Below are 22,419 nucleotides of genomic sequence, written 5' to 3' on the forward strand. Positions count from 1 at the left end.
GAGCAGCAGCTCCCTCCGATTAGCAAAAAGAGTGAAGGCTTTGGGAGATTTCACAAAGCAGGGTAAAGTGGCTCTGGGGAGCATCATGTCTGGCTGGCTGGCTGGCGAGAATGGAATTTTACTTGCCAACAACATGCAGCACCAACAATTTAATAACTCCCGACACAGGAGAACACTGCTTTAATAATATTCACAGTATATATTTTCTCATCGGGGTGAGGGGTGCATCAGCCAGTTCCTATGCTGGTACCATAATGGGCAGATTATCACTGGGTGGCAACTCAGCCATTTCTCTTTTAAAAAAAAACCCTACCACCACAATTTCACTGGTTTGTATTTTAACTGCAATGAAGGCGTTGTGAATGAGGAACACCACAAAATGTATTCAGTCCAAAAAAATTCTTAACCTCTTCAAGAGTGCAAAATGCTCAGGTCAAACTTCTGTTCCCAAGTGTACCGTTCGGGAAAAAAAACACCTTTGTTGTAGGGGCTGACATATTACACAAGTTACAGCACTTCAGATACAGGAGAGGTATGATTGGGCTGGAGAAGGAGGAATTTACAAGAGTGCCACTAGCTTAGCAAAACTGCAGCTATGTAGGAAGATTGGCTAGGCTGGGATTGTTTGATTTGTAGAGGAGCATGTAATTAAGGTGTTAAAGAATAATGGTTATGATGGTCTTTAACCACTGTCTTGGGCAACCCTTTGGGTTTGGTAGATAAACTAACAGTGGGAAGTGCAGACTCTTGGTGCAGGAGGTAGGTGTGAGGCGATTCACTCCTTCCGCTGCTGAGGCAGAGGCTCCACGGCTCTTGGAAGCAGGGACTGGAGGTTCTCAACACAATCCTGAACATCCTCCTTCACTTTGACTAGCCATGGGAAAGAGGGGTTAAGACTGTGACTAGGAATGCCTCACCCCCCCCACCCACGCAGGTGATGAAGGCCAACCTTGATATGCAGTGACTGGTAGAAGGGTTAGAGGGGAGGAGCAATTTTAAAAAATATAAAAATCTAAAAGATGTGGTGGGTGTCTGAAAGCGTGGGACAGACAGTGACCTTCACTGTACTTAGAGAGTGCCTGGGTATGTACTCAGAGAGGCATGACCTGCAGAGCTACAGACCCAGTCTACAAGTGTGGAGGGAGGGGGCAGTGGCTGGAACTAGTTAGATGGTTAATTCTCGACCAACACAAATGTGAAGATCTCTGTGGAAAAGAGAACTATAGAAGCATGCCCTTCAGCCCACTGAGTCCATGGTAACCACTAAGCATACAACATTACTTTGCCGACTGGACTTCGAGGCGAATTGTCCCGAGTTCGAATCCGGTTGGTTCCTTGCAAGCTTTCCACCCATGCTGGGTCGAGCGTCGAGCTAGCAACTCGACCTTGTTAAAAAAAAAAGTCAAATGCTACGGATACGGTAAAAATGCCGCCTGATGAGCCACAAGGCACGAGAAGGAGCAACAACAACAACAATAACAATCCCATTTACTAGCACTTGGTCAATTCTCCGTGCCACACCCCGTGATTCTACAGCCATCACTCATGGCTCCACTCTGAAAGGGAGAGGTTTGTACCCACACAGCCAGCTTCCCACGTGCTCATTCCTGCTTTAGATGGTCAGGTCAGGTCAGGCCAGGCCTGGCTCATGGCTTAGTTTGTGAGGAGATCTGTGATGGTGTGTGGATTCCGTCACCCGCACCAGACGCTGTGAGGGAGACTCACCGCACCAAGGAACCGGTCTGGGATTGCACCCGGGCTCACCCCGACATGGAAGACTGAAGCGATGCTCTGAGCTGGTGCAGTGCCAGAGAACCGTGCTTACCTCACGACTTCCATAATCATAGATGAATCAAGCACTTGCAACAACTAATAGATACTCTTTTAATTGCAACCCCTACATATCAAAAGTAAACCACACAGATAAACACTGTCCAGGATATCCATGAAGATTTCCCTACCAAACAGAATCGTTTCCACATAAGGTAGGTGCATTCAGAATGACAAATCACCCAAAGGTTTTCCCCACTGACAACACTGAAAACTCTGGATGGCGTACTCAGATCTCTGGATGGTGTGGTCATGATCACAGGTTTTTTTTATTATATATCAAATGGAAGATTAAATTTACTGCTGCATTTCCTACACTACACAGCAACACCACTTCAACTGCAAAGTGCTATGGAGGTGTTCAAGAAAACTCCTACATTGCTCCATTTGCACAAGGCCTCCTCCACAGATGGAAGACAGGCAGATATCATCGTTTCCCCAGACACTCTGCAGAAGCTTGTGTTCTGACGACAGTGGTAAGGACACTACACGAATCCCTTGCTCAGCAGAGTGCCATGGCGTTTCTTCACATCTCTGCAATATGTTAGGAAAAAGAACTTGTATGCTGTTTAATGAACATGCCTGTACACAGGATCTTTGCTGATTTACTGTACACTGACTGCAGAGTACTTTGGGTTACCAATGGACACAACAACACCAAAGTAAACTATGACCATAAAAAGGCCAAAGGAAATGCATGAATTAAACATTTTGAATAAATTTATCTGATGAGATATAGTGACAATAAAATAGACAGCATTTCTACAAAAGTATTTTAAAGACTTGCAGATACTTTGAACAATGCACGTTGATGATATTCATCTTGAAATAATGAATGGGAAGAGTCTGGTCATGATCTTCCCCCCACTCTTCTGCGAGCCTGAGATGACCAGAACCAGGTGGGACAGGGTCATGAATCGATCCCTTGTGCATAGGGCCATTTTACTGTAAAGTGCCTGCTGAAACCCACAACAATCGAGTGGTGGTAATAGTTCGAGACCTACACAAAATGCACAACATAGAAACAGCCAACTAGCTCTAACAGTCTATGTTGTCATTTATGTTCTCAACCAGTCTCTTCCCAACTCTCTTCATCTAACCACCCCCCGCATCTGCACATACCTCTAGTTCCTTCCTCCCTCATGTGTTTATCTGTGCTATTAGCTTCAACCTCTTCACGTGGTAGCAAATTCGATTCTGCATTTATTAGAAAGGAAAGGTAGATCAGAAAATAACAAATTTGGTTCCATAAAAAGTGAAATAAAACAGGTTTTCACACTCCAGTAGTGACCCTGGTTGTAACCTTCACCAGCCCTACCGTTCACTTGTATCTCGGCATTCTGGCCTTCAGCGGAACCCCAGAATTCAAGGCCGTACCACAGGGGGCATGCCCCCAGTTGTCAGGGCCCAAAGCTCTGCAGAAACAAAACCACTCAGCTCTTGCCCCTCCAATATTCTTTTAACCAGCACTTTCATTGTCTTGCCATAACTTGCAGCTTATTATCCATAAAAAGATACACTGCTGAGAAACAGGATGGGAAGTGGAACTCAAAAGTTATTTCCTACCAACCCACTGCAGGGACGGTGACAGCAAAGGAATTGCAGGGGGTGGGGAGGTCGACTTCAACAGGCACAGAGAGGAGCCAGGTGTACTCTGGGCAAAATAAAATCTAGTAACCAAAACAAGGAGGCATGCTGTTCAAGCCTAGTTTACAGGAATGGACTTTACTTGGAACCAAAACGTCATTAAACTTGGCACTGATGAAGTGCTTTTCACACACACAAAAAAAAAATGCAAAGACTGGAGAGGATTATGAAAGCAAATCTTTCCCATAGGTTCGCAGCAGATGTTAGACAGTGAGAAATAACAGAACCAGGAGGTTCTGTGAGCAACTGACACCATTGTGGTTAACTCACCTGGATTCAACTGTACAGGGTCTACAATGGGCATTACTTACAAAAGCACAGACATGCACATTCAGTCAGGTAAATTTATCTTCAAGAATGGGTAACACTGCCTGCTGTACATCAACTCTCAATATCTTTCGGAACCTGAAGTGTACCTGACAATTCTATTCCAACAAAAGCGTTTGGGGGCACCGAGCACTCCTGCACCAGCTCACTCAGACCAGCAACCCCACCCTGAACACCATAGCCCATCAACTTAACTGCATCCTGCACCATGACCAGAGAAGATTTAAATTGGTTAAGAAAATGTTTCAGTAATGCCCATTTTTGCCACTGGCCTCCCTTTCCTGCCCAAATGTTCAACTTGGTCCCACTGGAATTTTGCTGCACCTCATCAGTTCCACCTACACTGTCTTTGGATGGAGACCCAGACCGAGTTCACAGCTCCTGACTCCACCAGGCCCACCGGTGTGAAGCTGCACACCCTTACATTGTGCAACACGCACAAAATGCTGAAGGAACTACCGAAGAGAATAAACAGTTGCCATTGCGGGCTTTTCTTCAGTCCTGAAATGTCAACTGTTCATTCCCTCCACAGATGCTGCCTGACCTGCTGAGTTTTGTATGTGCTGCTCAAGATTGGAGGATCTCTTGTGTCTACCTCAGCATTGTATCTGCTGTTTTGCCACATTAACACTGATGAACTATCTCATGCTCAGATCCACGTGCTTTCTTCTTACAAAGTTTATTTCCTCACACTGTGGTCTGCTCCAAACTGTTCTCGAGAAGGCAGTGCTCAACCTCCATCTTCCTGACAACCGCATCCCTCTGGTGTAGGTGCTCCAATAGTGCTCTTGGCTAGGGAGTGCCAGGATTTAGATCCATCGATAATGAAGGACTGGTGATGTGTCCTAGTCTTTGGAATTCCCTGCAGTCTTCTGCTTATTGACCAATGCTCCCCCTCCCCTTTCTGTCTCTCTAATGGTTGCAGATGTTGGAATCTGGGGTAACAAACAATCTGCTGGAGGAACTCAGCAGGTCCTGATGCAGGCTCTTAACCCAAAAAACTTTAACAATTACTTTCTTTCCCACAGGCACCGACCGCTCTATCACTGGGTTCCTCTGGCAGGTCCATTGTTGCACCTATAGGAAGCTGACACTCTCAAGACAGGTTGAAGGGAATGTTGCAAATTGCCATTCTCCTTGCATTGACTATAATAGAGCAACTACTCCTCATAGATTTTGCTGCACTTAGGCATGGGGCATGCAGTAGGGTGCATCCTGTGTGTCAGAATTAAACACACAACCCTTAACTGGAGTGAAACCACTCCCTCAGGAGGGTCTGAATCTTAGCTCCCAGCTCCAGCTGCTGATGCAGCCCTCTGGATAGACCTGATTTTACAGAACACAAGCCTAACAAAGATCCACAAATACACTGAAGTTGCAGGAGAAAGGTGTTGTAGATGAAGAGGGGAGAGTCAGACACTGACAAATCTCAGCTCTCCGCGGACTGCGTAAGCGAGGATACAAAAGGCTCGTTCTTTTTATTCAATGAGCTGAGTGAATTAACTTGGAGCAGCAGAGACGGTCTCCCTTTCAGTGAGAGCTGGCTACTGTTTATGTAGATGTGAAGTAACAGATCACTTCTGACCTACATTGTCACATGCCTGTCTGTCTGTCTACTGTGCGGGCAGAAGGAAAAGGAGGCCCCCTTAAAACAGTGAACAGTGAAATCTGTTGTGCTCTTCATTCAACGAGCTTTGGTTGGTGGGGGTGGGGGGGGGGAGAGAGAGAATGGGGAGCTTTGGACTTTCTCTGCAGTTGGAGGAATCCTCGCTGAGCGAGCCATCCGTCCAAGCTGCTACGTAATACTGCAGACAGCGGAACTCTGCCCGTGTCTGATGCACTTAATCCCAGCACTGCGTAAATCCGAGGAACAGAAATGGGGCAAGGGAACACAAGCTGAAACTGTTCTTCAGCAGCAGCCTGGGATGTGCCTCACCCCAAATCTCCCCCATCCCTCTCTTTAAGAGTTTTGTGTGAAAATATGAACAATGGGAGTAACAGAGAGAGAGAGAGAGAGAGCTGGAAACCCTTCACATGAATATCATGGATGCAAGACTAAAATTAATAACTCCCAGGAAATGGTTAAAGGTACTGAAGGGAGGTGAATTTGGCACAAGTTCCTATTTTAGTGAGACAAATCCCTCAAAACTCAAATGCTGGTAGAAGCATGAAATGAGGAGGTGGCAGAAGAGAAAAAACTGCAGCCGCAACAATTTTATCTTTGTGTTGTCTTCACTGCAGTAGTGTTTTGGTGAGTGTTATTTACATTCTTGTGTACAGATGCTGCAGTTTCACGTTCGCCAGCTGAAGCCCTGCCATGTTAGAGGAACTCTGTGACCTTTGGACACAGCCCCTTGGGGTTTCAGTCTGCATTTCCTCCTCCCCCCAAACCCTCCAAGATGAAAAAGCAAGACTCTTTACAGCCTGCACTTTTGCCATGGGTGAATAATAAAAACAAGAGACAACTCCATTAAAAGGGAAAAAAATGGGAGCCATTTTTGTCAACATCCTTCCAAACTCACATTGAGACATCTGTTCTTTAAAAAATCTCCTGTTTCAAAATGAAATGCAAACTCATTACCTTTAGCTCTTCTAGAATGTAATGGGGTGGGGAGAACAATCGGAGGATTGTGCCATTTGTAGGAGTTATCCCTGTGTTTGAGGAGACTTGGTATGACGCATGCAGATTTCTACAGATGTACCATGGAGAGCATTCTAACTGGTTGAGTCACCGCCTGGTGTGGTGGTGGGGGGGGGTCACTGCACAGGATCGGAAAACGCTGCAGGAAGTTGTCAATTCAGCCAGCTCCATCATGAGCACTAGCCTCCCCAGCATAGAGGACATCTTCAGAAGGTGGCATCCGTCACTAAGGACCTATCAGTCAGGACATGCCCTCTTCCCATTGCCAGTACAGAAGGCCTCAGGCCACAAACACTCAAACTTCCACCAACAGCTTCTTACCCTCGCCTTCAGATTTATGAATGGACAATGAAACCACCAATACTATCTCGGTATTTTTATCCCTCTCTTTTTGCACTACTTATTTGATTATATATATATATATATATATATATATATATATATATACACATACACACACACACACACTTATTGTAATTTATATATTTTGTGATTTACTGCTGCTGCAGAACAACAAATTTCACAACATATGCCAGTGATATGAAACCTGATTCAAAGTCTTCCCACTCAACAATGGCAACTGCATTAATTAATGCCTTCAACTCAGACAACCCAAACACTTCAGAAACCACACAATGGAGGGCCTTGAGCTCTCTCTCTCTCTCTCTCTTCCCTCTCCCCACCCCCCCACCCTTTATCAGTTAGCGACAGCTCAGGAACCAGTCATCAATATAAGAATGGGGGGGGGGAGGGACACAAGTAGTGGGTAAAATACACACAAGAATAACCCCTCCCCCACAGACTCGTCAGCATAATACAACACTTCTAAAATTAACCACCAGCACAGAGACCTGCAAACATGTCCACACCTAGTTTATCTGTCCATGCCAATCAAACACAGAGACATAACATTGCGCTGGCTGCCTTGTAAACTGGGTATCACACTCCATAAACACAGGATACAGACTTCCAGCTACCCATGAACCTTGCAATCTCATCGCTCCTCCCTATTCAAGATCATAATCACCACTAACCTGAAATATTTTTAAAAACAGGAGGAGGAAACCTGCTAAGTCAGCGACGGAATATCACTGGGGACAGACAATTCTGGGAAGCTCAGTGCTTTCAGGTGAGTGTGACCTCTGAAGGACTTGCAAGCCCTTCCCACCCTCCCTCCGTCTGCAGACATGCACGGAGAGCTGGTGAAGATGCTGACACCCCACAGATTTTATGCTGCAGCACAGGGAGAAATTAAGCCCTCCAGCAAGAGTCACAGAAGTAACTGTTTCTGTAAATGAGGTCTACTCTGAGGTGCCCAGAGTGCACACTCCTCCGTTACACTGGTTGGTTTAACAGAGCCTGTTACTGTTGGTGGCGAGTTTCCAACTCATCTGGCAAATTCAGAGGCATCGCCTCACCTTCAAATGCTCTGCACCCTCTCCCGTCCTTGCATTTGCAACCAGCTGCCCTCAACAAACCGGAAATGAATGGGCAAGTCAAATGGCCACAACTCACGGCCGGCACTTTGCCATTAAGCAGCAATGTTCCACAGGGTAATTCACCAGTTATTTTTAATGGCCCATTGATTTTCCATCTGAATTAACAATTGGAGATCAATGTCCTTCAGGTCTGGCAGAAGTACACTGTGGATTATCCTGGACCCTAATCACTGTCACAGTAACCATCTGCACTGACCTTTTAAACTGTGCAGGTTATATGGGCTCCCACTTCTTTATTAGCAAGTTTGGCCGGTTCTGCCCTGAGAGTGGAGAACTGTCAGCCATACTCATTCCATCAGGTTTGAAGAATGCCTTTCAGTCCACGAGGCAGACTCCTGGGCAGGTGCTGCCTTTGGGGTGGCTATGTTGTACTTTCCCAATAGGCTGCAGTGTCAGCACCACTGATGCAGCTTTGATGTAGGTTTGTTTCCACCGGCAGTGGGTCTGGTGGATAGGTGCAACTGAATGAACTAAGCCTACACTTTGCACTCTGAATACGTGCTGCAGAGCTTCACATGTAAAGTGGTATTCCTGAAGTAGGTGCCCCTGCAGTGTAACAAGCATAGTAGCCAGGTCGCAGACAACCCAAAATTAAAACAATAAATTTCCAGATAACCTGGTTTTAGACAATAATTAACCGGGCAAGCAGACGTTCCTGCGAGGGGCTTCGGATTGTCTGTAAACTCAAACTTTGGGAACAAGGTATTTAATGGGCTTTCCTTCGTTGGCAGTAGTGGCAACTTGCTTTAGTACTTCTGGTGAAAGCACCCCCAGAGTGATGTTGGGAAGGGAGCTGCAGGGTTTAGACCCAGTGATGATGATGAAGGACCACAGATACATTTCCAAGGCAGGATGGTGACTCGGAAGGTACAGGCTGGGTCGGGCATGAGGAGGAAGTGTTCCCATATGTCTGATGTGTCAGGAAATGAATCATTTGTCACAGGACAGCCAGTCTCCGATCTGCCCTCATGACCAAAATACACTTGTGTAGCTAGTGGCGCTGCGTTTCCAGTCAATGGTGACCTCCAGAATGTTGATAATGTGGGACTTGTATTCAAGGGAGTTGCCAAGGATAGATGGATAGATTCTTTTATTAGAGAGAGTCAGCGCCTAGCATTTACTGCTGCATGTAGACATGAACAGAGTTGTAAATGGAATTTAACATGGTGTAATCACCAGCGAACATCCCCATTTCTGACTGTTCAATTCCATTTGCAACTCAGCCCATGTGTGCATGCAGCGAGACCTGGACAAGATTTAGGCACAGACTGAGAAGTGACAAGTAACACTTGCAGCAGTGAAAACTAGGCACTCATTGAAGCAGCTAAAGGTGATTGGGCCTTGGACGCTGCCTGAAGATCTCCTGCAGGGTGCCCTGGGGCTGAGACCCTATATCCAAGAAAGGATGTGCTGGCTTTGGAGAGGGTCCAGAGAGGTTTACAAGAAGGATCCCCGGAATGAATACAAGTCCCACATACAATACTGTTAGTATACAAGGCTTTGGGCCTGTACTTGCTGAATTTAAGAGGGGAAAGGCCTAGATAAGAGTGGGCGTGCAGAAAATGAGTCTGGACTAGAGGGCACAGCCTCAGAATAGAAGAATGCCCCTTTAGAATAGAAGAGAAGGAATTTCTTTAGCCAGAAGGTGGTAAATTTGGAATTCATTACCACAGACAGCTGTGGAGGCCAAGTTATTGGATATATTTAAAGCAGAGAATGATAGGTACTTAATAAGTATGGGTGTCAAAGATTATGGGGAGGAGGAAGAATGGGGTTGAGGGGGAAAATAAATCAGCCATGATTAAATGGTGGAGCTGACTCAATAGGCTGTGGCCTAATCCTGTTCCTATGTCTTATGGTATCAGCTGTCTGATAACAGGGATTGGATTGACTAGACAGTGAGCATTAAGATTTATCTTATGAACACATCATACTTGGGCAACTCTCCACATTGGCAGGGAGCTGAAAGAGCCTGGCCAGAGGGCAGTGAGTTTTGGAGTGCAAGTCTTCAGGAGCACTCCCACCAGGATGTCACCTGTCCATTGCCACCCACAGATGCTGCTGACCTGCAGAGTTCCTCCAGTGCTTTGCGGGTTGCTCTCAGGACGCTGCTGGGTCTTTCCTGTATCCAGCGTTCTCACTGTTTCTTAATAAGATGTGGAGGGAATCAAATCGACTGAAGATGAACTTGTGAAGGTGAGGAGAAGGGGCCTCAGGAGGAAGCATCATCACTTCTGGCTGAATTCTTCATCCTTTTCATTAGGACTTTAGAAGGCATGAGAATTGGGTGGAGAGGAATAATAAATCAGCCATGCTGAAATAGTGGAGCAGACTCAACGGGCTGAACGGTCTAATTCTGCTCCCATGTCCGGGGCTCATCAACCAAACTGACTAAAGCACAGATAAAGGAAGGAGGTTTCAATATGACAGCTGTCCCCATCTCTTCCTTCCCAGGCTGTATTTGGTCTATTTAAGCATTGTTAAAGAGTCTCAAACAGATTCCAAACACATTCCTTCGGAATGTACTGCAGACAGCAAAAGGTGGTGCCTTTCAGGAGTGTAGACCCTCTATCCAAAGCCACCTGTTTTACTGCCTTGCACTCATTATTATCCCCAATTATCAGGATCCCAGAAATATCCTCCACCCCGCCCCCACTGACAAGCGGCCTTGCCACACGAGTTGAGTATGTGGGCCCTGCTTTTCACTGAAAGCTTTGCACAGTTACCACTGAGCTCCATCATCAGCTGATGTGGGGGGGGGCTCCTGATCGCTCACAGCTTCGTCATCAGCCCCAGGGCTTTCTGGCTGATGGCGTACAGCCATTGCTTCAGTGTTGGGAAATGTAGCAGCCAGACCAACAGGCAGATAAAGAACCAATTATTCCAGAGCTGCAGAGATACACAGCATTGGCCCTTCAGCCCACTGAGCACAACCACCCCCCCACCAGGTTTTTATTTAAACCCACACTTTTACTTTTCATTCTCCTCGCATTCTTACCAGCTCCCCCCACCCCTAGATTCCACCACTCACCTACACACAATTAACCTACCACCCCACAGAGGGAGTGGAAGAAACTGCAGCACCCAGGAGGAATTGTACAGCGACAGGGAGAACTTGCATGCTTCACACAGATGCAAGGTCAGGATCGCACCTGGGCCACCACTGCTGTGAGGCAGCATCTATACCAGATGTGCGGCTGATCCTAGCGACACTGGCTGAGGGAGAAGCATTTGCCTACCCATTTTGAGGGAATTACAGTCCTCTTCCAATTTGAGGGTTTGCATCCAGCCCAGTCACTTGGAGGATAAGCCCCACCCCCCCCTCCCCCAACACCCTGCGTTAGCACGGTAAGCCATCTGAATTATCTGCTGACGTTTCTTGAATGGGTCAGGATTTCTCTCTCATTGCTAGCAGCAAAACATCTTGGGAAACTAAGGGGCTTTCATTCAATGGATATTTGTTCTTTTGAAATGGGAAGTCCACACTGCTATCATTCACATCCTCCATTGTGCTTGGATGTAGTCAAGATGGCATCAAACCCACATGAAGGCACTGTTAACTCGGCCTGTGGCGCCAAGACAATATCCATTTTATTCTTGTTAGCTTTGCTCCCCGTCCCTGGTCCATTAGTGTATTAGCTGTAATACTATCAGACTTCTCTCCCTGCCACCTGACGTGGCAAGTTGCTTAACAGCCAGTCTTACCGAAGGAGAGCCTGGACAATTTGTTTAAGCATCATTTTGGTCCCAACGAGATATTTCAGCTACCAGCCATAGAAGTAACAGCTTCTAGAATGAAGTGCCATAGTCAAACGCGTCCATCACGATACCAGTGATGTGCTGTAGGAACAGAGCGCTGCTGGTAAGTCCTGCCCGTTGTGTTAAAGAGGCTCCACCTGTAATCCCTGGTGGATGCAAAGATTCCATGGTACTACTCAAGAAACAGAAATGACATCCTAATAATAAAGATATTCTTATGTCCTGGGTAATATTTCCATTAAGTGGCTTCAAGGTAGTTCAACTGGACACAGGCTCATTGTTATTTATGGTAAAAATGTAACTTCTCCCATTCTTGGTTGCTTGCACAAGATGTTACCACACTGTACTGTGTGATTTTTAGTTAACATGAAGGACACACTGGTTTCAAGGCAGTTTATCTACTGTTCCAGTGAAGAGGCTGTGTGAAATTTCCCTACTAACCACTTGAACCGTGAAGAACACACAATTATAGATTCTGCCATTAAACACAAGCTGCCTGGAGAAAAGTCAAACTGCAGCAAACAGGCGCATTCTTACACATGTGCAATCTGCCAGCTAAAACATACTGATGCTCCAAACTGTGCAGAAAAGATCTTTGTGCCTCATTCATCACCAACTATACTCTGAAGCTGGTGCACCTGCTATTTCCTAAAGGATAAGAGGTTGTCCATCTTCTCTTCCAGGGTAGTTAATCACTGGATTTCTATGCCAACCCCCACAACTCCAAAGGTGGAGGGGGTCAGACCAGCAGATGGGTTTAAGGTGGAAATAAATTTCAAGATTAAGGCATTACAAGCAATGGGGAACCAGTACAGAAGATGAGTTGAGCCCAGCAATGATCAGCCACTATCATACTGAATAGCAGGGGCAGGCCTCAGGGGCCTGGTGAATTCCTCCCGCTTCTACATGGTGTCCCTTCCCTCAGCTTCTGCATGCTACAGGATTCAACGTTCAAAAGTGTGTTGCAAAAGGTTAGGCAGAATTTTCAATGCCGTGTTGTTCCTCTGACCCTTTAAGATGGTTGTTGGGGTAAGTTCTACAGCAGCTACTGACCTCCCTGCAGCACAGCGTTGTTGGCCGGGCCTGTGCAGTGTTGCAGGCAATGGTGAGTCCTTGCCTGGTCACTGAAGATGGAACACTTTCCTCAAAAGTTTTAAGATCACGTATTTACCCACACAAATATTCCAGCACCTGCAAAGGTTGAGTGGCTAAGTACTGAAGGCCTGTTCAGAATTAGCATCATCAGATTGTAATCAACTAACATATATCATGAAGCTTGTTGTTTTTGTGGCAGCTATACAGCACAAAAAAAAGATTACTTTAAGTTACAATAACATAAAGAGTGCAAAAGAATTGGAGTCAGAATTCATTCAGGAAGAAGCTGTTCTTTTAACTTCAAGCACTGGTCTTCAGGTTCCTGTACCACCTATCTCCCTGAGATAGCAATGTGAAGAGGGCATGCTTTGCCACTAATTTAAGGTTATGACCTCATTATCAACCAAAATAAGGATTTAAACAAACATATTCTCACACCAGATTACACAAATGAAATGTTTCATCATAATCATCTGAGGCAGGGACTGTATTACCTAACCTGATGCTCTTGGGAAGCACTGAATTATCATCTTCCAGGTGAAGTCATTACTTGAGGCTTCTATGCCCTCCCTAATGGAGGGATGTCAAAGACCTTGACTGCAGAATTTCAAAAGATGACCAAATAGAAACCTTACCTAGTGCCTCGGTTAATATACATCTCCCATATAACGTCACAAAACAGACTACCTGAACATTCCTACTGCAGTTTCTGGGCCTCACGGTACCCAAAACCACTTCTTTCAGACATTACAGTGGCAGCCACATTTCACAGGTTCTGATGGCACCTGTGGGAAGTAGCTGTTGTACTGCTTGAAACAAGTGTGATTAAAGCCATACAGATTCTCCCACTCTCGTTTATCCAGTATTTATGTATCTATAACTCTCATATAACTGGGAATTTTTTAAGAACATTAAGGAGTGCCATAATTCTTTTCTTCAAAAAGGAAGAATGGAAATCACGTGATTGCACAGTCTCACGTCACTCTGCAGCACGACTAAGTGATAAGCAGCCAGACTGCGTGTAAAAGTCTATACATAGCCGACATACATGAATTTTAATTCAAGTGCTATGCAAAATAAGTATGAAGTGACATTTTTAGTGTATTACATTTATACACAAAAGGAAATTCAGTTGTAGGCTGTTTAGCAGGAACATCTCCGAAGATTTGGCACTTTGTGATGAGAGTACGATACAAAATATAGAATTACAAAGCAAAACATTTGTTTTGAAGGAATGTTTGATGACCATGGGCCTGGACTCAAGTTCAGAAGGAAAGCTGTGTGGGTTGGGGAAGAGAGAGAATCTCACTGAAACCAGAGCATGTAAAGTGGACGTAGAGAGGATACTTTCATCAGTAGGAGTGCCCAAGATCTAAGGGCACAGCCTCAGAATAAAGAGACGTCCCTTCAAAATTGAAATGAAGAAGGATTTCTAAAGGCTGGTGGTTAGTCTGTGAACTTCATTACCACAGAGGGCAGTGGATGCATGCAAGACAGACATTTCTTGATTGTTAAAGGGGTTAAAGGCTACAGGAAGATGGAGCAAGAACGAGGGTTTTGGGGGGTGGGTAGGGGGGGAGAAAATCAGCCGTGATGGGATGCAATGAATGTAAATATTTGACAAATTTTCACGCATCTGGTTACCTCCCCCCTCCAAATTCCCCATTGATGTTGTATAGCTGATAGCTTGCTGTAGACTGCACTTCTGGTTGCCAGATTGTGGGAAGTATATAACGGCACTAGAGGAAGTGCAGAGGACATTCACCAGGATATTGCTTGGATGGAGGGTTTCAGTTGGGGGCGGGGGGGGGGGGGGTTGTAGGATTTGTTGGGTTTGTTTTCCTTGGAGTGGAGGAGGCTGAGTGGGAAACCTGACATGTGCAAAACTACAAGGGGTATTAATATGATAAATCATTTTGCCCATGGTGCGATATCAGAGGGAAGGAGATGTAGATTTAGGGTGAGAGGAAGGATGTTCTGAAGGGTATTCTATTCCCCTCCCTCCTCCGCACCCACAGAGGCTGGAGTCTGGAATGTGCTGCTTGAAATGGAGGAAGACGCATCTCAACATTTAAGTATCTAGACGAGCAGCTAAATCACCAAGGCATAATGTGGGTAAATGAGATACAGGTACAATGAGATGGCGGGCTGAAGGGTTGTACGTCTCCGTGATAAGACCTCCTTTCCAATGCACTTGCTTTGGCACGTGGCAAACAGAAGTGGCCAATGACAACCACCTTTCCAAAGATCCCACTGATGACATTTCAAGCATCCCATCCAAGGCACCGCTGCAGTGGTTCAACATGCAAGTCCCAAACTCACCGTGTTAAAAAAAAACATTACAAAGGACTGCTGAAGGACAGACTGTCGCACTACCTGCACCATAGGGTGCTCTCTGGTAGTGCTTCAAACAAAATGGTCACACAAAGTTCATGTGCCAGACTCCCCATTCTTCACCTTCCCTCCAAGATCGATGGACACAATGAACCTTCCCACTCCAGTTTCTGGTGTACGATGTTTCTCCTCTCTGCGTTTTCCAGCAAGGTGACAAGAGAGACATCCGATGCCGGTGCAATTAACTGCAAATGGCCCGATTCTTAAGGCATCTCTTGCTACTTGATAAGACTTGCAATTTTTGATGGAAATGGATAAAAATTCTATGAAAGGAAACAATTAAAAAACATAGCAGGGAGAAAACACTCCTATTCAGAAGAAATAACAACCATTCAGTCCTGTTCCATCCCAAGGTTACCTTTCACCCAGTTTTCCCACAAGCCCTACAAAGAAAACCCAGACTTGTCTTCGCAAACTCAATTGTCACAATCGGTGAATTTTATTTTGTTCTCAGAATGCCTGCATCTAAATACCTCTCTTGGAAAATTTTGTTTGTCCTTCCAAATGCTGAAAATACAAGAAGCAGGATGAGGGGAAGCGTGCACACGCACACACACACACAAACACAGACACACACACAACAGCAGTGTGAGGGAGTGAATCAGAGTCACTCAGTGAGTAGAAGCGTTGACTCAGGTCCCTTTTCAACAGATTAATCAGCAGCCAAAAGGTAAAACCCACAGCGGCATCATATCTAGACAGTTGTAACAAAGAGATACTCAGGCAAGCAGAGGTTGCAGTTTTTTCGTTATGTGCAGGAGCTACATCTATGCTGTTTTAGCTGCAGGAACCCAAGAAGGTGCTTTTTGTAAAAAAGAAATCACAGGACTTATCCTGAAGTCTGGCTCAGAGGGAAACTGCCTGCGTCAGGACTGATTTGGCTGGTACTTCTTCACCCTTCCCTAGGGAAGAAATATATAGAGCTAGTACATAAAGCAACACAAAAAGAGCGCTACGGGGATTGTACAAAGTGCTAGACAGCACAATTCTCTGCAAGGGCAGAAACCAGACATCCATTTGTACATGTGGATCAGCTAATACTGGCCAGTAAGGTGCAGACCTCGACTGCTGATTGGAAACAATCGCGCAAAACAGCATTAATTAAGGAATGGTGCCTTTAATATCCTAAACTGACTTTACAGCAGAATTATCAAACTAAAATTAACACTAAGTCACAAGACTCTAATTTAGACAACCAAAGGCTTGGTCAAGTAGGTTATTAAGAAGCACTTTGAAAAGAAAGAGTATTCCATTCCCTACCCTCAACCTATTAACATTTAGATTACAGATCCATAAAACAATTTGTACAAACTGTTAAGAGTTTTAACCTGCAAGGTCAACCAACGTATATGGAGATGTAGTGAAGGAGTGGTCAAAGCCTACAGAACTATGCCCAAATTGTTGCTGCAAATTTTCCATGCTCAAATTGAATAGTGGAAGCCAGTTATACTCACTTTGCAAATATCAAGCTCCTAATATATATGGAACAATCAAAGATCACCTAGAAATAGAGAGTCTCAGGTAATACCTAAACCACCCCCCCCCCCCCCACCAAGGATGAAAATACAGTTGTGGGATTTATGGTGAAACGTCCCTTTACGGGAGGGATTTACAAGCCCAATCAATGGAGAGAGGATAGAGAGATGCTCAAAACCCTCAAAAAGCCAGCACCAGTTTGCAGGCACCATCACCAAGGTCAGCCGGTTGGGATCCACTGTACAGCACAGGAGGATAGCATTCTGTTCCTGCACAGCATGCCGTTATGCAATACACCAGATCTATTTTTTCTGTCCCAACTCAGCATCCCTTGACCCCTAACATCTTTATTAAAAAAAATGAGTCTTGTTGAAAACATTTGAGCACACTACCCCATGGAGAACAAACTGAATGATTTATAAAACCTGAACGATCATTCTGGTAAACCACCTTCTCCAAAGCCTTCAAGTCTGGCACCCTAAGCTGGACTCAGTACTGCAGCTTCGGTTGAACCCATCATCATGAAAGTATTGCGTGAGGTCTTGTCTCCCAATCTCACCACAATCCATTGGTAGGACCTCCATCTCTCCTACTTACCATTGTACTACAGCAGACCACCGCCACTCCTCGACAGTCATCGTCCCTCATACACCCTCTTTACACATCCTTCAAATGGGCCCATCCCCACCCACCATTCTAACCTTCAAGCTTCTTTGTTCACAGATGTTGTTATCCCTGGCTTCAAGGAAGCAACAAACCACCCTTGTTTCAGTCAGAAAAGCACTCGTGTTCTCACCATCATCACCCACAAAGGGTGACCAAACTCCCCACTGTGTCAGCTCGCCTGAACTTTGCCCCACCTAGTCTCCCTCCCCTTTATTTCTCTTTAGCATTACCAGTCATCTCATTGCTGGATCCTCGATTCTGTACAATTTCTGATATGCTTACTGGCTCTTATGGTGAGCGTGGCTTATGAGGAAAGCATGAGTGAACTAGGGGTTTTCTCTTCAGAATGGAGGAGGATGGGAGGTGACTTGATAGAGGTGTAGATAGAGTGGACAGCCAGTGCCTCTTACCCAGAGCAGAAATGGCTCGTACAAGTGGGCATAATTTTAAGATGACTGGAGGGAAGTATGGGGGGACGAGTGGGGGGAGAATGTTAGAGGCAGGTGTCTTTATTTTAACGAGAGTGGTGGGTGTATGGAACAGGTTGCCAAGGGTGGTGGTAGAGCCAGACACCTTAGGGACATTTAAAAGACTCTTGATTAGGCAGGTGGATGAAAGAAAAACGGAGGGCCATGTGAGAGGCCATGTCAGATTGATCTTGGAGTAGGTTAAAAGGCTGACAAAATTGTGTGGGCCAAAGGGCTGATACTGTTCTATGTTCTCAAAGGTTTACAAAATACACCCAACATCTGCTGAGCGTGGCATGTTAGGAAAGGTTGAGTGAACTAGAGTTTTCCCTCTTTGGAGCAAAGGAGGATGAGGTGTGACTTGATAGAGGATTAGAAGATTATTGAGAGACACAGACAGAATGGACAGCCAGCATCTTTTCCCCAGGTTGACAATGGCCAATACCAGCACACATCTGTTTAAGGTGAATGGAGGAAAAGTTAAGAGGTAGGTTTTTGAATATTTGTTTATTGAAACAGTGGTAGGTGCCTGCAATGCACTGCAGGGGTTGGTGGCAGAGGCTGATACAACGATAGGCATTTGGAAATTAGAAAAGTAGAGGGCTATGGACACTGTAGGAAGGAAGGGCTAGATTGATCATGGAGCGGGTTTATACAAGTTGGCACATCGTGGGCCAAAGGGCCCGTTCCGTACTATTCTATGCCATGTAATTTCAATTAGCTGTGACCACAATCTGGTGTTCATTTGATGAATTAGATAGATAATAGATACTTTATTGATCCCTTTTGGCCTTTTAACCACAATTTAGTAGCCTGATGTTCACCGTTGCTGTTGCCTTCAGCCCTTCCCCAAACTACACTGCTGCCACGAAGAGATTTGAACTTGGTGTCTGGATAGTAGATCCAATATTCTAACTGCATACCATCACTATCTCCTTGATCTGACTTCAACGGGACTCATTTCATAAAATGAAGAATGTGGCAAGTTAAAAGATGAAATTCTTCCTCCCCCCCCATACCTTTCATTTAATTTACTCTCAATCCATCATCTCCCTACATCAACATTTTGTTCAATGTTATTTGTTCTTGAAACAGTCCCAAATCACAAACACACTATTCTTGACAACATTACAGGAATGTTAATTTTATCTGAAGCAGTGTATAAATTCACTACCTTTGCAATTCACATTTAATGTGCATTATCTCAAGAAACAAATTGCGCGAAATGTTTCTTTTGTTTTATAGGTGTCCGATCCTATTTTGGAGGGACATGAAACAGGCCTGAAGCTGTTAGGAGTCCTGCAGGGCAATGGAAAGATATGATATTACTCCAAGCATTTTGGCAGCCTCGAGTTTCTTGTCACTTCATGCTGGGCACACCAGTGCAGAATTTTCTGCTCTCCGATTCAATGCTGCTTTTCCCCATCTGTTGTTAAACTGGAACATTAGTCATACTCATCCTTCTGGAATAACTAAGGCAGCACTTTGAAAGCAGCCAGCGTTTCTATGTTAAATCATTAAAGCAACCGAATACCAACTTTTTTTGGAAAATGATTAGAAATTTGTAGAATGTGGAGTGAACATTCCTTTTCTACTGATTTTTTTTTTCAAAAACAAATTAAAAAGGATATAGGACAATTGATTAGGAGAGACAGGAATAGAAACAGGAATTATTTCTACTTGACCCAAGGATAGTTAACCTAAATTGGCAAGAACTCCAGAATTATTCCTTTGGGTTGCACTATTTGAGTATCCCATAAGAAAAGACAATAAGTGTTGCAAATCACGATACTTGTTTAACAAAATGCTGGCAATACACAGCAGGCCAGTTGGTGGCTATTGAGCAAGACACAGAGATGGCATTTCCAAGTAAATTTATTATCAGCCTACAACTTAAGAGTTATCTCCTTATAGGCAGCCACAAAACAAGAAACCCCCCAAAAAACACCCAATGTGCAGAGTGAGAGAAAACTCAGATCGTGCAAACAACAGAAGCAAGTAGCATTTAGAACGGAAGTGAGTCCTCAGATACGAAGCCTGGAGCAGGCCATAGCCTCAGTGCAACGAGAAGCAGAATAAACATTGTGGAGTAGCAAGCAGAACCAGACTGATTCTCAGCTCTGCATGTTCCAACACCCTGCATGTTCAATCCATCTAGCCTGGTGCATTAGGTCATTCCTCACTCTAAGACCTGGGCCCAGACGCATTGACACACCCTGGGCTTGGACCCCACTGCCACGTTTCACCCCGTACTCAGCCTTTCCAAATTGACCCGGCACTTAAATCGTTTTAGGTGGAGGGACCCTGAATCTGCCTCTCCTCCGCTCCAACTTTGCTCTTGTCCGCACACCCAGCTTCGCCTTGAATACGGTACCTATAGAAAGTTTTCATCCCCTTGAAAGTTTCCATGTTTTATTGTTTTACAACATTGAATCACAGTGGATTTACTTTGGTTTTTTTTGACACTGACCAACAGAAGACTTTTTCGTGTGAAAGTGAAAACAGATCTCCACAAAGTGATCTAAATTAACTACAAATATAAAACACAAAATAATTGATTGCACAAGTATTTTCACCCCCTTCAGGTCAGTATTTAGCAGATGCACCTTTGGCAGTAATGACAGCCTTGAGCTGGTGTGGATAGTTCTCTACCAGTCTTGCACATCTGGACACTGCAATTTTCTCCATTCTTCTTTAAAATCTGTCAGATTGTATGGGGATCATGAGTGAACAGCCCTTTCCAAATCCAACCACAAATTCTCAATTGGATTGAGGTCTGGGACTCTAACTTGGCCACTCCAGGACATTAACTTTATTGTTTTTAAGCTATTCCTGTGTAGCTTTGGCTTTATGCTTGGGATCATTGTCTTGCTGGCAAACAAATCTTCTCCCAAGTCAGTTTTCTTGCAGACTGCATCAGGTTTTCCTCCAGGATTTTTTCTGCATTCTGCTGCATTCATTCTACCCTCTACCTTCACAAGCCTTCCAGGGCCTGCTGCAGTGAAGCATCCCTACATCATGATGCAGCCACCACCATGCTTCCTGGTAGGGATGGTGTGTTTTTGATGATGTACGGTGTTTGGCTTATGCCAAACAGTGTTTAGTCTGATGTCCAAAAAGCTCAATTTTTGTTTCATCAGACCAGAGAACCTTTTTCCAGCTGAATTCAAAGTCTTCCACATGCCATCTAGCAAACTCTAGCCAAGATTTCATGCGTTTTTTTCTCCCCAACAGTGGCTTTCTCTTTGCCACTCTGCCATAAAGCTGTGACTGGTGAAGCGCCTGGGCAACAGTTGTTGTCTGTGCAGTCTCTCCCATCTCAGCCACTGAAGCTTGTAACTCCTCTAAAGTTGTCATAGGTCTCTTGGTGGCCTCCGTCACTATTCTCTTTCTTGCACAGTCACTCAGTTTTTGAGGATGGTCTGCTCTAGTCAGTTTTACAACTGTGCAATATTCTTTTCTTGATGATTGACTTAATTGTACTCCAAGGGATATTCAGCGACTTGTATCCATCTCATGACTTGTGCTTTTCAATGATCTTTTCACAGACTTGCTTGGAGTGTTCTTTTGTCTTCATGGTGTAGCTTTTGCCAAAACACTGACTCACCAATAGTTGGACCTTCCAGGTACAGGTGTATTTTTTTTTACTACAATCAAAACACCTTGACTGTATGCAGGTCTCCAAAAACAGATCTCAATTTAACTAATTGTGTGACTTCTAAAACTAACTGGCTACACCTATGACGATTTGGTGAAGGGGTTGAATACTTAATGCAATCAACTGTTTTGTGTTTTATATTTGTGATTAATTTAGATCACTTTGTAGAGATCTGTTTTCACTTTGACTCAAGTCTTTTTCTGACAATCAGTGTCAAAAAACAGTCAAGTTAAATCCACTGTGATTCAACGTTGTAAAACAATAAAACATGAAAACTTCCAAAGGGGGGGGAATACTTTTTATAGGCAATGTATGCCTTGTATCTGCACACTTTGACCCTTGACTCAGTGCCACCTTTGCTCACCCCTTCATTGTTTGCAGTGATTGTTTATCATAATTTTAACAGAAAAATTGTTATTAATATTTAGTTGTATTTCTCGTTTTGGTAACCAGCAGTTTAAAGAAAAGCATGCAAAGAATTAGAGGACGGAACTGGATTTAAATTGCTGAGAAAGATTATGTGCAATTGTGTGCCTGCCTTTGCACATTCCTGTTTCTGCTCTGAGAATTCTTTCCGACCAAAGGGCAGTGTACTGTGGAACTCACCTCAAAATGAAACAGGAACCCATCTCCCCATCCCATTTACAAATGAGATTGATGTGCATTATGCATGCAACTGACCAATGAACTGGAAGCGAAAGATAGGGCAGGATGGGATGGGTTTAAGGGCTGAATGGTCTCCTTGTGGGGCAGCAAATTTCAATGACCCAAAGTGCAGGGGACGTAGAAAACCTCTTGGATTTTAAAAGCTGATTTATAACATCCAGCTGAAACAACATCAAAATCAGAAGCCGCCAGCGAGCCGAGCAGATGCTTATCCAACTTAGGAAAACACAGCTGGCTCAGTAACTGCCCCTCCTGCTGTCCAGGCCTGAAGATTTGCTTCCTCCAAAAGGATCT

At 44.6% G+C, this 22,419-nt stretch overlaps 1 protein-coding gene across 3 annotated transcripts in view; it reads right to left on the bottom strand.

The window, feature by feature from the left end:
* LOC140735907 (protein TMEPAI-like) overlaps positions 1-22,419 on the bottom strand; it is a 93,778-nt gene that overhangs the window by 27,626 nt on the left and 43,733 nt on the right. For 2 of the 3 annotated variants that reach the window (XM_073061503.1, XM_073061504.1), the window contains exon 2: positions 2,953-3,027. The exons of the other annotated variant lie outside the window; for it this stretch is intronic. In XM_073061503.1, coding sequence (XP_072917604.1) covers positions 2,953-3,027 — 75 coding nt within the window. The remainder of the gene's footprint in view (positions 1-2,952; positions 3,028-22,419) is intronic. 3 annotated transcript variants of the gene reach the window in all.

This window comes from Hemitrygon akajei, chromosome 11 (genome assembly GCF_048418815.1).
Source record: "Hemitrygon akajei chromosome 11, sHemAka1.3, whole genome shotgun sequence".
In the NCBI taxonomy this organism is placed as follows: domain Eukaryota; kingdom Metazoa; phylum Chordata; class Chondrichthyes; order Myliobatiformes; family Dasyatidae; genus Hemitrygon; species Hemitrygon akajei.